Source organism: Jaculus jaculus, chromosome 4, assembly GCF_020740685.1.
Source record: "Jaculus jaculus isolate mJacJac1 chromosome 4, mJacJac1.mat.Y.cur, whole genome shotgun sequence".
Classification (NCBI taxonomy): Eukaryota; Metazoa; Chordata; class Mammalia; order Rodentia; family Dipodidae; genus Jaculus; species Jaculus jaculus.
In genome coordinates this window covers 155,826,646-155,842,851 of record NC_059105.1, presented here as the reverse complement: position 1 = coordinate 155,842,851, position 16,206 = coordinate 155,826,646, and the positions used below count along the sequence as shown (strand labels likewise).

Sequence of the window (16,206 nt, the reverse complement as noted above, 5' to 3'; positions counted from 1 at the left end):
AAGTGTTTGTACATATCTACACCAATATTAAGATTATATCACTAGCTAACTGTTGTTGAATTTATATTAGAGACTAAGCTTTGTGTTGTGGGGAAGATTTTTTGGTTTCTGTTGAATGTGGGATAGTTATAACATGTTAGGTGGAATTATGAGCTTGTTACTGTTTTCATTTGGAACTTAAGTATGATGAAAGGAGATATGGTTTGGTGTCAAGTTGATAAGGGATGGACTTGTGATAGTTAAGGTGTTGCCGACTTGATCTGTTTAGTAATCAACAGAAATCCCTTTTGGGTGGATCCTTGAGGTTGCTTCCAAGAACTGAAGGAGGAAATCCTTCCCCCAGAATGAGCCCTTCCCCCAGAGCAGGTGGCCCTGCTCAGAGGGGGACTTCATATAAGGAAGCTCTGAGTGAAAAGAGCCCCTTCCTTCTTCCCACTTGGCTGCCAGAGCTGCTAGCTGCCTTTCAGCTTGGATTGAAGACGAGCACGGACTGAAGACCAGCATCAACTGAAGACCCGAGTGAATCAAAACCCAGTGGCTCCTCTGTAAGCCTTCAGGCCTTCTGGTGCCATCTGCAGTGCAGGATCAGGACTGCTGAGGCATCTGGCCACATGGACTGAGCAGCTACCAGGTTCCCTGATTCTTGGGCCTGCAACTGCTATTGGACTATCGTAAACTAATCCAATAAATTCCCCCTCCCCTTTTTTTTGGGTTTTTCGACATAGGGTCTCACTCTAGACCAGGCTGACCTGGTATTCACTATGGAGTCTCAGGGTGGCTGCGAACTCATGGCAATTCTCCTACCTCTGCCTCCCGAGTGCTGGGATTAAAGGCGTGTGCCACCATGCCCAGCCTTATAAATTCCCTTTTTAAAATAATTTGTTCTAGCAGTTCTGTCCCTCTAGAGAACCCTGACTAATACATAAGGGTACCACTCCTTACCATGCAACTGTCCAGACAGAAATTGGCCTTGATATCTATGACCTCACAGTGCTTAGCAATATCTTCACAAGACCCACATAATAGGAGAAAAAGGCAATGCCATCACAATAAAAGAGAGACTAATGGAGAGAGGGAGGGGTTATGATAGAGAGTGGAGTTGTGAAGGGGAAAGTGGGGGAGGGGAGGGAATTATCATGTTTTAAGTATAGAAGTTGTCAATAAATTATTTTTAAAAAATTTAAGCTGGGCATGGTGGTGCATGTCTTTAATCCCAGCACTCGGGAGGCAGAGGTAGGAGGATCGCCATGACGTTGAGGCCACCCTGAGACTACATAGTGAATTCTAGGTCAGCCTGGGCTGGAAGAAGACCCTACCTGAGAAAAAAAAAAAAAAAAAGGGCTGGAGAGATGGTTTAGCAGGTCAGCCTGGGCTACAGTGAGACTCTACCTCAAATAATGATAATTATTATTATTAAGCCTCAAAGTAATTTTTTAACATTTTATTGAGAGAGAGAAAATATGAATATGGGTGGGCCAGGACCTCAAGCCACTGCAAGAAAACTCCAGCCCTCACAGTAATCACAGGGGCCAGAAAGATAGCTTGGTCATTAAGGTGCTTGCCTGCAAAGCCAAAGGACCTTGGTTCAATTTCCCGGGACCCTCATAAATCAGATGCACAAGGTGGCGCATGCATCTGGAGTTCGTCTGCAGTGGTGGGAGGCCCTGGTGTGCCCATTCCCTCTCTCTCTGCCTCATTCTCTCTCGCTCTAACAAATAAATAAATAAATACATAAACAAACAAACAAACAAAATAATCACAGGAGTTAGACAAAGTAGCAAACTGCTTATAATTGCAGCACTTAGGAGGTGGAAGCAGGGAATTCAGAAATTCAAGGCCAAAGCTGAGCATGGTGGTTAATCCCAGCACTTCTGAGGCAGAGGTAGGAGGATCCCTGTGAGTTCCCAGCCAGCCTAGGACTAGAGTGAGTTCCAGATCAGCCTGGTCTAGACTGAGAACCTACTCTGAAAAATCCATTAATAACTCAATAAATATTAAAAAGAAAAAGAGAAAGAACTTTAAGGCCAGTCTCAGTTCTATAGTGAGTTTTGAGACCAGCCTGGCCTAATTCAGACTGTTTCAAAAAATTAAAAATCAGGGGTTGAAGAGATGGCTTAGCAGTTAAGGTGCTTGCTGGAGAAAGGTTCAATTTTCCAGGACCCATGTAAAGCCAGATGCACATGGTGGTACATACATGTCGAGTTTGCCTGCAGAGACTGAAGGTCCTGGTGTGTCCATATTCTTTCTTTCTTCCTCTTCCTCTCCCCCACCCCTCTCTCTCTTTCTTTCTCTCTCTCATAAAAAAAAAAAAAACTTTTTAAAAATTAAAAACCAGATTTTATGCAATACCAAATATTCAAAACAAGGTCTTCATTAAATGTAGTAACATGGTCGCGCTGGAAAAAAAAAAATTAAAAATCAGGGTTGGGGACATAAAGCTCAGTGGCATAGTACTTATTTAACATGTCTAAGGCTTTGAGATCAATTCCTAGCACCATAAATAATATATAAGAACCAAAATTCTCTAAAGCTTACTAATAAAAATATTAGTGTAAATAAAGGAAAAGGATATCCAGTTCAGGATTAAGCCATCCTTCTACCTTGTCACTTAGAGGAGGACGGTTCATAGGACTAATTCCTTTTCGAATGCCAGTTGTTTTTCTAGCTGCAAGGCCGGTGATAACTCCGTAAGGACGTCTCTTTCCAGGCAGGACTCTTCCTCTACGGGTCATACTAGTTTTACCAAATCCTGGAGAAGAAAAGAAATAGAGTATCAATTTAGAATGCATTTGAGAGCTCTCAAGCTGGGTGGTTTATATGAGCACTCAGAATCATACCTAGGGCCTCACATGTGTTAGGCAAATGTTCTACCACTGAACTGCATCCCCAGACCATCATTAAATTCTCAATAAGATAATCTATACTGCATTTGTGCAAAAGTAACTTTTTTTTTTTTGAGGTAGGGTCTCACTCTAACCCAGGCTGACCTAGAATTCACTATGCAGTCTCTAGGTGGCCTCCAACTCATGGCAATCCTTCTACCTCTGTCCCCCAAGTGCTGGGATTAAAGGTGTGTGCCACCACACCCAGCTGGAAATTTCTTTTTTATTTCTTTTTTTGGGATTTTTAACGTGGGTACTCAGGAATGGAACCTGGGTCCTTAGGCTTTACAGTTGAGGGCTTTAACCACTAAGACATCTCTCCAGCCCTAAAACTTGGTTTTGTTTTTCTTTCTTTCTTTTTGTTGTTGTTTGTTTGTATCTCGAGGTAGGGTCTTACTCTAGCTCAGGCTGATTTGGAATTCACTATGTAGTCTCAGACTGGCTTAGAATCACAGCAATTCTCCTACCTCTACCTAAAAAGTACTAATATCAAAGGCATGCACCACTACACCTGAAGATTACTAGTGAAAGTAAACATTTCCCATGTGCTTTTGAGGATGTATACTCTTTCATTAATGAGGTGCTATGTTCATAAGCCAGTTTTCTGTGGCTAAGTAATAATTTCCTTTACTGATTTAGTAAAACTATCAAATTTGGGTGTTGGAGAGATGGCTTAGTGGTTAAGGCGCATGCCTGTGAAGCCTAAGGACCCAGGTCTGATTCTCCAGGTTCCACGTAAGCCAGATGCACAGGGTGGCACATGCAGTGACTAGAGGTCCTGGTATGCCCATTCTCATTCTCTCACTCACTCACACTCTCTCTCTCTCCTCCCCCTCTCTGCCTCAAATAGATAAATGAAAATAACACCTTTAAAAAAATATATCAGATTGCTTATAGTTAACTTCAAGCATCTTTACAGCATCGTCTGACTTAGAAATATGGCGATTTCCTCACCTATTCAAGTCATTTTGCATCACTAAGTTGACTCAGTGAAATTCTGATTTCTTAAATCAACAGCAAGAAAAGCTATAGAGCATACATGAAATCATGGAAACTAAACGATATGCTACTAAATGATGAATGGGTCAATGAAGAAATCAAGAAGGATATCAAAAAATTCATAGAGTCAAATGATTAAGGAGAACACAACATACCAAAACCTTTAGGAGACAATGAAGGCAGTCCTAAGAGGGAAATTTATAGCCTTAATTAAGTGCCTATATTAAGAAATTAGAAAGGTTACAAGTAAACAACCTAATGCTTCACCTTAAATCCTTGGAAAAAAACAAGGCAAACCGAAAATCAGTAGACAGGAAGAAATAAAAAAGATTGGAGCAGAAATTAATGGAAACAAACAAACAAACAAAAAATCAATGAAACAAAGAGTTGGTTCTTTGAAAGGATAAAGAAGATTGATACACCCTTAGCAAATCTGACCAAAAGAAAGAAAGAAGAGACACAAATTGATAAAATTATAGATGAAAAAGGCAACATAACAGATACCAAGAGAAATTCAAAAAATCATAGGGACATACTATAAAAGCATATATTTTTACTAGGTATGAAAATCTGAAAGAAATGAGTGATTTCCTTGATTTATATGACCTACCTAAATTAAATCAAGATGAGATTAATCACTTAAAATAGACCTATACAAGTATGGAGATCCAAGCAGTATCAAAAAACTCCCAACTGGGCTGGAGAGATGGCTTAGCGGTTAAGCGCTTGCCTGTGAAGCCTAAGAACCCTGGTTCGAGGCTCGGTTCCCCAGGTCCCACGTTAGCCAGATGCACAAGGGGGCGCACGCGTCTGGAGTTCGTTTGCAGAGGCTGGAAGCCCTGGCGCGCCCATTCTCTCTCTCCCTCTGTCTTTCTCTCTGTGTCTGTTGCTCTCAAATAAATAAAATAAATAATTAAAAAAAAAAAAAAAAACTCCCAACTAAGCTGGGCGTGGTGGCGCACGCCTTTAATCCCAGCACTCGGGAGGCAGAGGTAGGAGGATTGCCATGAGTTCAAGGCCACCCTGAGACTACAGAGTTAATTCCAGGTCAGCCTGGACCAGAGTGAGACCCTACCTCGAAAAAACAAAAAATAAAAATAAAAATAAAAAACTCCCAACTAAAAACAGTCTAGGCCCAGATGGATTCACTGGTGAATTTTACCAGACCTGCAGAGAAGAACTAACACCATTGCTTCTTAAGCTTTTCCATAAAATAGAAAAAGAAGGAATCCTACCAAACTCCTTCTACAAAGCCAGCATCACTCTGACACCAAAACCAGGCAAAGATAGAAAAAAAAGAAAATTACAGATCATTCTCTCTCATGAAAATAGACGCAAAATTTCTCACCAAAATATTGGCAAACAATACAAGAATATATCAGAAAGACCATTCACCCTGACCAAGTAGGCTTTATCCCAGAGATGCAGGGATGGTTCAACATACACAAACTGATAAATGAAATATATTATATAAATGGACTGAAAGACAAAATTCACATGATCATCTCATTAGATGCAGAGAAAGTATTTGACAAAATCTAACATCCCTTCATGATAAAAGTCCTACAGAGACTGGGAATAGAAGGAACATATCTCAATATAATAAAGACTATTTAAGACAAGCCTACAGCCAACATATTACTAAATGGGGAAAAACTGGAAGCTTTTCCACTATCAGGAACAAAACAACAAGGTTCTCCTCTGTCCCACTTTTATTTAATATACTTCTGGAAGTCTTAGCCATGGCAATAAGGCAAGAGACACACATAAAAGGTATACAAATTGGAAAGGAAGAGATCAAGTTATCATTATTTGCAGATGATGTGATTCTGTACATAAAGGACCCTAAAGACTCTACCAGCAAACTGTTAGAGCTGATAAACACCTACAGCCATGCAGCAGGATACAAAATAAACACACAGAAGTATATGCTAACAACACACACACAGAGAATGAAATCAGAGAATCACTCCCATTCACACTTGCATCAAAAAATAAATAAATAAATAAAGTATCTTGGAATAAACCTAATCAAGGAAATGAAGGATCTCTACATTGAAAACTTTAAAAACACTCAAGCGAGAAATTGCAGAAGACACTAGGAAATGGAAAGACATCCCTTGTTCCTGGATTGGAAGAATCAATATTGTGAAAATGGCAATCTTACCAAAAGCAACCTACACATTTAATGCCATCCCCATCAAAATTTCAATGGCATTCTTCACAGAAATAGAAAAAACAATTTAAAAAAATCTAGAATATCTAAAACAATACTGAGCAACAAAAATAAGGCTGGTGGTATCACCATACCTGATTTTAACCTATACTACAGAGCCACAATAACAAAAACAGCATGGAACTGGCACAAAAGCAGACATGTAGATCAATGGAACAGAATAAAGGACCCAGATGTAAGTCCAAGTATCTATAGCCACCTGATATTCAACAAAAATGCCAAAAATACTCATTGGAGAAAAGACAACCTCTTTAGCAAATGGTGCTAGGAAAATTGCATATGTATCTGTAGAAGGAGGAAAATATATCCTAATCTCGCCCTATGCACAATAATTAAGTCCAAATGGATTAAACACCTTAACAACAGACCTGAGACTCTGAAACTAGTGCTAGAGAAAAAACTAAGGGAAACTCTGCAACATATTGGTCTTGGCAAAGACTTCCTAAATATAACCCCAATTGCTCAGGCAATGAAACCACAGATTAAAGACTGGGACCACATGAAATTACAAAGATTCTGTACAGCAAAGGACACTGTAAAAGCAAAGAGGCAACCTACAGAATGGGAAAAAAAATCTTTGCCAGCTATATATCTGATAGAGGATTAATATCTAGAATATACAAAGAACTCAAAAAAATAATAAGAAACCAAACAAGCTAATTAAAAATGGGCTATGGAATTAAATAGAGTTCTCAATAGAAGAAATACAGATGGCATATAAACATATACAAAAATGTTCTACATCACTAGTCATCAGGGAAACGCAGATTGAAACTACATTGAGATTCCATTTCACTCCTATCAGATTGGCTACCAGCATAAAAACAAATGACCATAAATGCTGGCAAGGATGTGGAAAAAGAGGAACCCTTCTGCACTGTTGGTGGGAATGCAATCTGGTCCAGCCATTGTGGAAATCAGTGTGGAGGTTCCTAAAACAGCTAAAAATTGATCTACCATATGACCTAGCTATAGCACTCCTAGGCATATATCCTAAAGGATTCATCTCATTACCTTAACAATACTTGCTCAACATTGTTTACTACCGCTAGGTTCACAATAGCTGGGAGATGGAACCAGCCTAGATGTCCCTCAACAGATGAGTGGATAATGAAGATGTGGCACATTTATACAATGGAGTTCTACCCAGCGGTAAAGAAAAATGAAGTTATGAAATTTGCAGGAAAATGGATGGATCTGAAAAGGATTATACTAAGTGAGGTAACCCCAGGCCCAGAAAGCCAAGCGCCACATGTTCTCTCTCATATGTGGATCCTAGCTACAGATGACTGGGCTTCTGTGTGAGAATGAAAATACTTAGTAGCAGAGGCCAGTAAGTTGAAACGGAGACATAAAGGGAAGAGACAGGAAGGGAGGAGGGTACTTAATAGGTTGATAATGTATATATGTAGGTACAATGATTGAGATGGGGAGGTAATATGATGGAGAATGGAATTTCAAAGGGGAAAGTGTTGGGGGTGGGGAGGGAATTACCATGGGATTTTTTTTATAATCATGGAAAATGCTAATAAAAATTAAAAAATAAATAAATCATATGGAAACCTTCTTTTTTGAACAATGGAACACTCAGGAGCTGTAGATTGTTGCTAGAAAATTTTCAGTGCCAGGGATGGAATACCTTTCAGTGAGTTGTTGGCCAGGGAGGTCCCTGAGGCCCCCAAAACATTATAGGCCATTGCCAAGGCCCTTGTTTTGCCACCCTATTGCTGAAGACTCCACATATTTGGGCTGTAAGGCCACTGAGAAATCCTAATGGAACTGAGCTGATAACCTCCTCCATGTAGACCAGCTGACAGAAAGCTGGAAGAAGCCATTCTGCATGCAGTTCAATGGGAGAGAGAGAAAACACCGGTGAAAATACTCAACAGTAGACACTGTAAGCCTTATATTTGGTCAGCCAGGCCAAATGAGCCAATGGGTGTAATAGTGGCACGTCTGTCATGGTGGAAACCTACTAAACTTTAATTGGACTGGAGGCCCACTCCATTGGAGGGAATACATCCCCAATACTGAAAACTTAAAACAGGATTAGTCATGAGCCCTAGGGGTGTAACATCTGCTGCTGTCTGGCTAAATGCTCATCAAACTTCCCAGTAAGCACATCTCTTAATGTTCATACCCATATATTAATGCTACTCTCACTTTTGGTTACAGAAGCTTCTCTTTTCAGATGGCAGTGACCTTGGGATGACTCAGAAGGCATCATGGTGCTGGCAAGAAGTGACAGGAGTGCTTAGCACTGCAATATCTCTATCACACCTTCCAAGGCTCAGGGTCTATTGCGGAAGAGGTGGTGGAAAGAATGTAAGAGCCAAAGGAAGCATAAGACTCCTTACAATGTACTCCTCCAGACACAAAATGGCCTGGATATGCATGACCTCACAGTGCCTGACACTACCTACACAAGAACATCGTAATAGGACGAAAAGATCGTAACATCAAAATAAAAGCGAGACTGATTGACAGGGGGAGGGGATATGATGGAGAATGGAGTTTCAAAGGGGAAAGTGGGGGAAGGAGGGCATTACCATGGGATATTGTTTATAATCATGAAAGTTGTTAATAAAAAAAAATTTGAGCTTTGCGCAGTGGCAGTATCGTAGCCAATGAGGTTTATCCGAGGCGCGATTATTGCTAATTGAAAAAAAAAAATTGAAAAAGAAATTCTGATTTCTTCCCCTAAGTCTTGCACGTGCGTAAACTAATTACTTCTAGTCATTTTATTATCATATAAAAGATTCCTTTCTATTTTAAGTTTCATATTGCCATACCAAACTATTAAGACTTTGAGGTTGGACCTGGCTTTACCCAAGTAAACTGGAATGCACTACGTAATCGCAGGATGACCTTGAACTCAGCACCCCATGTGCTGGGATTAAAGTGTGTACCACCATGCCTGGCACTATTAAGATTTTGTTACAACTTTATCTTTTGGTGGTACGTGGAATGAAACTCAGATCGCCATCACATGAGGCATATGCTCACTGAGCTAAACTCCCAGGCCTAAGTTACTATTTTTTTTTTTTTCTGGTTCTTAAACCCAGGGCCTCGTACATGCTAAACAAGTACTCTACCTCTGAGCTGTAACCTAATTATACTTAATTACTACTTTTAAAAACTACTTTAGCTGGGCATGTTGGCATATACCTTTAATCCCAGCACTTGGGTGGCAGAGGTAGGAGGACTGCCATGATTTAGAAGCCACCCTGAGACTCCATAGTCAATTCCTAGTCAGCCTGGATAAGAGTGAGACCTACCTCAAAAAATCAAAAATAAAGCCGGGCATGGTGGCACACGCCTTTAATCCCAGCACTCGGGAGGCAGAGGTAGGAGGATGACCATGAGTTCAAGGCCACCCTGAGATGACAGAGTTAATTCCAGGTCAGCCTGGACCAGAGTGAGACCCTACCTCGAAAAACAAAAACAACAACAAAAAAAAATTATATATAAGTGTGTGTGTGTATTTCTAGCTGGGCATAGTGGCACATACCTTTAATCCCAAGAATCAGAAGGCAGAGATAGGAGGATTGGCAATAACTGCACTTCAATTTTATTTCATTTTTAAAGTTTATTTACTTTTATTTATTTATTAGAGAAAGAATAGGCACACCAGGGCATCTAGCCATTGCAAATGAACTCTAGACACATGCGCAACCATGTGCATCTGTTTTACGTGTGACCTGGAGAATCAAACTTGGGTACTTAGTCTTCACAGGCAAGTGCCTTAACCACTAAGACATCTCTCCATTCCAGTTCTTATTTTTTATTTTTTCCAAGGTTGGGACTCCCTCTAGCCCAGCCTGTCCTGGAACTCAGTTTGTAGCCCAGACTGGGCCTGAACTCATGGTGAAGCCCCTACATCAGATTCCTGAGTGCTGGGATTAAAGGTGTGTACCATCCAGCTCAGTTTATCTCAATTTTTAAATATTTCTTAAAGTGACTGTGTCAAAGTACAAGCTCTTGAATTTCTTGGAGATGGCTATGTTCTATATGTTTGAGCCTCTCTGTGAGTTGTATGTTGAAAGCTAAAACCACAGTGAAGATATTCAGACATGGGCATGAGATATGATGAAGTAACAAAGAGCTCCAGAAATGGGACAGAAAGAGGACCAGTGTGGTCTTTTCCCTCCTTTCACCCATGTGAAAACACAGAAGAAGTGCCATCCACAAGAAACATGCCCTAAGTGCACACTGAATCTTGGTCTTGGACTTCGAGAACTGGTATGGACCCACTTTTCATACCAATGGCCAATCAATGCTCAGCTTCTATCACCCCACCATTACCCTGATGAGTAAAACAGTCACCATTGGCTGTATATTGACCGTCTGTCCCTCCCCGCTCTCAACAGTTTGGAGGCTCTGGTTCTTCTGGAGATAGAAGCAGCCTTCTCCTACCAACTGACCCCAGAGCTCAGGACAGACCACATGAAGCAGCAAAGACTAGAAAGTCAATAATAGCAGGTGCACGGAATTAAGTATGTAACGACAGCTGTTAGAGTGATGAGCTTGCTGAGAAATTTCCAGAGAGGCCTGAATCCTGGGACTAGGTAACGATGTGAACAGAACAGCTCTCCCCCTACCCCCGAGAAATATTGCATACCTGGAATCCCAGCTGGAGGTAGAGGCAACAAACTCAAGGGTTTAAGGTTGCCAAGCATGGTGGTGTATGCCTTTAATCCTTGCACTAAGGAGGCAGAGGTAGGCAGATCTCTGTGAGTTCGAGGCCACCCTAGACTACATAGTGAATTCCAAATCAGCCAGGGCTAGAGTGAAACCCTACCTCAAAAAACAAAAAAAAACAACAACAACTTAAGGCCACCTTCAACTAACTATCAACTTAAAGGCCAGCCAGCTACCTGAAGAAGTCATTCAAGCAAATGTAAAATCAAAATCAAAATAATTTTTTAAAATTTTCTTAAAGTGGGCTGGAGAGATGGCTTAGTGGTTAAGTGCTTGCTGGTGAAGCCTAAGGACCTCGGTTCAAGGCTCGATTCCCCAGGACCCACGTTAGCCAGATGCACAAGGTGCGCATGTGTCTGGAGTTCGTTTGCAGTGGCTGGGAGCCCTGGCGCATCCATTCTCTCTCTCACTCTCTGCTTCTCTCTCTCTCTCTCTCAAATAAATAAAAATTAAAAAAATTTTTTTAAAAAATTCTTAAAGCAACAGCCAGAAACTTCATGAGTTAACTACTGAAAAAGTGGGAATTCTCCTCCTAATTCTGATTTGGGAGATATCTTTGTGATTAATGGGCATTTTCATCTCTCTTTTTTTTTCTTCCAGTTTTAAGAATTTATTGTTCGTTGCTTTTACAAAATGAGGTTTGTTTTTCAAGATGGGTCTGATCTCAAACTCCCGGACTCAAGCAACTCTCTCATCTCAGTCTTCCTAGTAGCTCGGCTTACAGGAATGCGTCATGGTGCCCACCTGTTATGCATTTCTTCACTTGCTTGTTGCATACAAGTTGTTACTTCAAAAGGAAAATGCCTTAGTCAACTTTTCCATTTGCAAGGGACACCATTCAAGTGATTCCCAAGGGTCTTCAGCACATGAAAGTTCCAATTTGTTCTGCACATCAGAATCATCCTCCCCTGGGTACAGCTTAGGGTCCACATCAGACTTCAGATCAGTACTACAAGGCTCACATCTTGTCAGAGGTGTCCCCTCAGAAGAGCTCATGTCATAATGAGTTGCTTTATCAACTCTGGACTACAGGTCATCCGGTTTGGCCATGGATGATTTCATTTGCCACCCGTACCTGCACAGCCCTCCTTCCCATTCACTCCGGAGGCCACAGGGATGCTCGCGTATGTGGTACACTCCAGCTTGCTCCTTCTCACAGCATGACCAACTGAAAACAGGGGAGGGAGGGGATGCTTCAACTCCCAGCTCATCACACTGCCTACCTTTCGATAAAGGCTGCCCTTGTGGACAATCAGCTGACACTGTCCCCTAGCTTCTTGAAAATCGCTGTCTCATGCACAACACCTTCAGCATCACCATCCCCGTAACCTTCATCATCACCAGGAAGCATGGCGTTCAATCTAAAATTCCTCTTCAACACAGATCATCTCTCCATTTGAAGACAGAGCAAAGGCTTCTGGCTGCGTGCCTTTTGAGCTCTTCCATGTTTTCCTCCCTGGCCTCCTCACATTCATCACTCATCTCCATTTCTTCACCTGCACTGTGCACCCTACTTCTGATCTAATCTGAGCCCCTTTTCCTCATTGCTGTCTGCACAGTGGCTGGCCTGTCTGCCATTGGCTCTTTATGGAGTAAAGAACGCTGACCCACCACTCGAACCCCTTTCTCAGGGAGATCACACTGGACTTCTCTACTGACTTTTTCACTAGGCTTCAAGCCTCTGTCAGACTGAGAGTCACACCCAGGAGGCACATCAGGTGTGACTTCTCAGTTCTGCACAGGTCACACGGGACCACTTCCTGGACTTCACATGATTGTTCAGATTTGCTGCAAGCTTCAATAACCTCCTCCTCAGACTCCCAATCACAACTGAAAGAATCACAGCCCATTAGATAGGGCCTCTCAGAACAGCCCACGTCACACTGAATGGCTTCATCAACTGGGTTGCCAAACACCATCTGACACCTGTAGACAGTTGTCCAAGAATATTCCCCCCAAGAGCTGGCAGCTTCTGAAATGGCCACTTCCGCAGTACTGCACACCTCAGCATCAGCCTCCTGCTCCAAGGGCTCTGTGTCCCCCTGCACCTCCCAGTCTACCTCAGGCCTCCGACCAGAGCCACGACACTGGGCTTTGCTCATCAGTCACCCTGGAGCAGAAGTGGACTTCTTCATCCACGCTACTGACCTGTGTGAGGGCCAGTGGCTCTCTGGGGAGCAGGGCTTTCCCTTGCCCTCGCTGACCTTTACCTTCCACCTGAGGTCTCTGCCTGCCATGCTGATGACCCCTGCCTTTCCTGCTGGAGCTGCCTTCCATGGGAGGATTCCCACATGTCTGACTGCATGTTTTTCTGGCTTCTACCCAAATGATCCTGACCTCTGGCTTCCTCTACACAGAGGACTGGACATCGGGAATCGTCCTATATCCATTCCTTTCTTCTAACCCATGGTCAACTCTAGGCCAGTGCTTTGACCTCATAGCTTTGTTTTCCACAACTCCAACATTCTGGTCCCCTAGAACTTTGGCTCTCTACTCATCTGTAATGTCTTCACAGTAAGAAGGTACAAACTGCATCCCCCCACTTTCTTGGTTAGGGAGTCCATACAGCCCACCTGAATTCTCACAGAATATCTGGTAAATCACAGAGACTGAGCCATTTTGTCAGCAACACCAGAACTCCCAGGAGGTGGATTTCTAAACAGAGGTTTAGTGGAAGGTCTCCCTCCAGGAACTGGCTCTTCTGAAACACACATGAAACTCCATCACCTGGCTAGGGACTGTCTGCAGCATTGACAGCAGGAGCTCATTGAGCAGATGTCTTGTTCTGTGGTCATGTTTTCAACCTGTGCAGGACAAGTCTTGTTTGCTTCCTTTCTTCCAAAGCCATTAGAAGAATGGGACTGTGATGTTGGATGATAAACTGGAAATCCAAGCCACTGGTGAGCAGGGGCAGGCAATAGAGACTACCCCACTGGAAAGGTGGAATGGTGGCCAAGTTCCCAAAGCCATGGATGAGACAGACTTCCATTGCTGAAAACTGCCCCTATAGAGAAGAGATTGGGAACTCCATCGCCATTCTCCTGGAACACACCCTGCATGTAAGACATGCCAATGATGCATGGGTTCATTTTACAGCCAGAGGTGCTGCCATGCTCAAAAAATGGACCCCTAGCCAAGCATGGTGGCACACACCTTTAATCCCAGCACTCAGGAGGCAGAGGTAGGGGGATCACTGTGATTTTGAGGGCACTCTGACACTACATCGTGAATTCCAGGTCCGCCTGGACCTACCTCAAAAACAAACAAACAAAGTATTTTAGAGGGCTAGGGAGATGGCTCAGTGGTTAAAGGTGCTTGCTTACAAAGCCTATAGATCTGGGTTAATTCTTCAGCCACCCACGTAAAGTCAGATGGGGGTTCAGTTTTAGTGGCAAAAGACCCTGGTATGATCGACCATGTGCATGCACACAGTCAAAATGCACAGAATAATTTTTTAAAGTCTTTTTTTGTTTGTTACTTATTTGAGAGCAACAGACAGAGGGAGAAAGGCAGATAAAGACAGAATGGGTGTGCCAAGGCCTCCACCACTGGAAACGAACTCCAGACACATGCACCCCCTTATGCATCTGGCTAACGTGGGTCCTGTGGAGTTGAGCCTTAAACTGGGGTCCTTAGGCTTCTCAGGCAAGTGCTTAACTGCTAAGTCACCTCTCCAGCCCAATTTTTTAAGTTTTTTTAACTTAATTTTTTTTTTCAAGGTAGGGTCTTGATAGTCCAAGCTGACCTGGAATTCAGTATGCAGTCTCAGGGTAGCCTTGAATTCATGATGATCCTCTTACCTCTGCTTCCCAAGTGCTGGAATTAAAAGCATGCAACACTATAACCCGGCTGAAAAATATTTTTTGTTTAGTTGAACAAGAGAGAGAGAGAATGGGCATGCCAGGGCCTCCAACCACTGTAGACAAACACCAGACACATGTGTCACCTTGTGCAGCTGGCTTACATGACTACTGGGGAATCAAACCTGGGTCCTTAGACTTTATATGCAAGCACCTCAACCAATAAACCATCTCTCAAGCCCTATTTTAACTTTTTTTTTTTTTTAATGCTTTAGCAATGAGGTTTTTTGTTGTTGTTGTTTTTGAGGTAGGGTCTCAGTCTGGCCCAGGCTGACCTGGAATTTACTTTGTATTCTTCAGGCTAGCTTCAAGCTCTCAGCAGTCCTCCTACCTTTGCCTCCCCAGTGCTCGAATTAAAGGCATGCATCACTATGCCCAGGTCAGCAATAATTATTTTTGGCTGTTTTTTTTTTTTTGTTTTTTTTCAAGGTAGGGTCTCACTCTAGCCCAGGCTGACCTGGAACTCACTATGTAGTCTCAGGGTGGCCTCAAACTCACAGCAATCCTCCTACCTCTGCCTCCCAAGGGTTGGAATTAAAGGCATGCGCCACCACATCCAGCTTAGCAATTATTCTTTTTTTAATTTGAAAGTGACAGACAGAGAAAGAGGCAGAGAGAGAGAGAGAGAGAGAGAATGGGATTAAAGGCGTGTGCTACCATGACCGTTGTTTTTTTTTTTTTAACTGTAGGATTGCTCAGTACTAATATGAATCTGTAAGGGGAGGATAAAAGCATATGTCACTGGCAACTTTGTATACCTCTTGAGCTCTTTTGTATGGTATCCCTATTAATAATTTTGAGATGACAGTTCATCATGACAGGAAACCCCATTATGCTATGGAGTAGATGAATCACTATCTACTTATTTTAGCTCAGCTCCCAACTTACCCTCTACTCCCTGTCTGGAACATTACTGTTCTGTCTGCAAGCATGATGCCCAGTAGAGGGTGCTGGACAGTTTCTGGAGGGCAATGGACCTTTTTTCACGTTCAAGTGGACTCATAATTTATTCCTATGGCTAGGACAAAGGATATTCACCAGTCTCCTTACCCCCACATTGATATTATGGTGCTACTACAGAAATACTGATGGTTCAAAATTTAAGTGATGCATAATTTTGTATCTCAGGCATCTGTCTGGTTCTTATCTCATCCTGACTTATCTCCATAGTGAATTTAAGTGGCACCACACACCTATCCATTGGCATCTTCCTAGTTTGTCACTTTAGCATAGCAACTAGATGAATTTCTTTGTCATTCAAGAGGTTATGGTATGGCTTCATTCAGGAAAGGGGAAATAAGGCCCAAAGGTATTTATCGCTATTATTTAATTTTTTGGCTACTGTGGTAGTTTGAATGTAAAATGTCCTCCACAGCCTCATGTGTTTGTGATTAAGCCTCATACTTCATTACTACCTGGTGGAGCCTTGCTGCAGGAGGTGTGTCAAAGTAGGCTTTAAAGTTTATCAGCTCAGCCCCACTGGGTTTTCAAAGCTGACCTTTTGTTTAAGATAGGTCCTCACTCTAGT

The 16,206-nt window shown here is 42.3% G+C and overlaps 1 protein-coding gene and 1 pseudogene across 1 annotated transcript in view; one reads left to right on the top strand and one right to left on the bottom strand.

The window, feature by feature from the left end:
• Fyttd1 (forty-two-three domain containing 1) overlaps positions 1 to 16,206 on the bottom strand; it is a 59,415-nt gene that overhangs the window by 37,343 nt on the left and 5,866 nt on the right. Inside the window, exon 3 of the mRNA XM_004671715.2 lies at positions 2,601 to 2,749. Within this exon, the coding sequence (XP_004671772.1) occupies positions 2,601 to 2,749 (149 nt within the window). The remainder of the gene's footprint in view (positions 1 to 2,600; positions 2,750 to 16,206) is intronic.
• Positions 8,716 to 8,843, top strand: LOC123460327 (annotated as a pseudogene).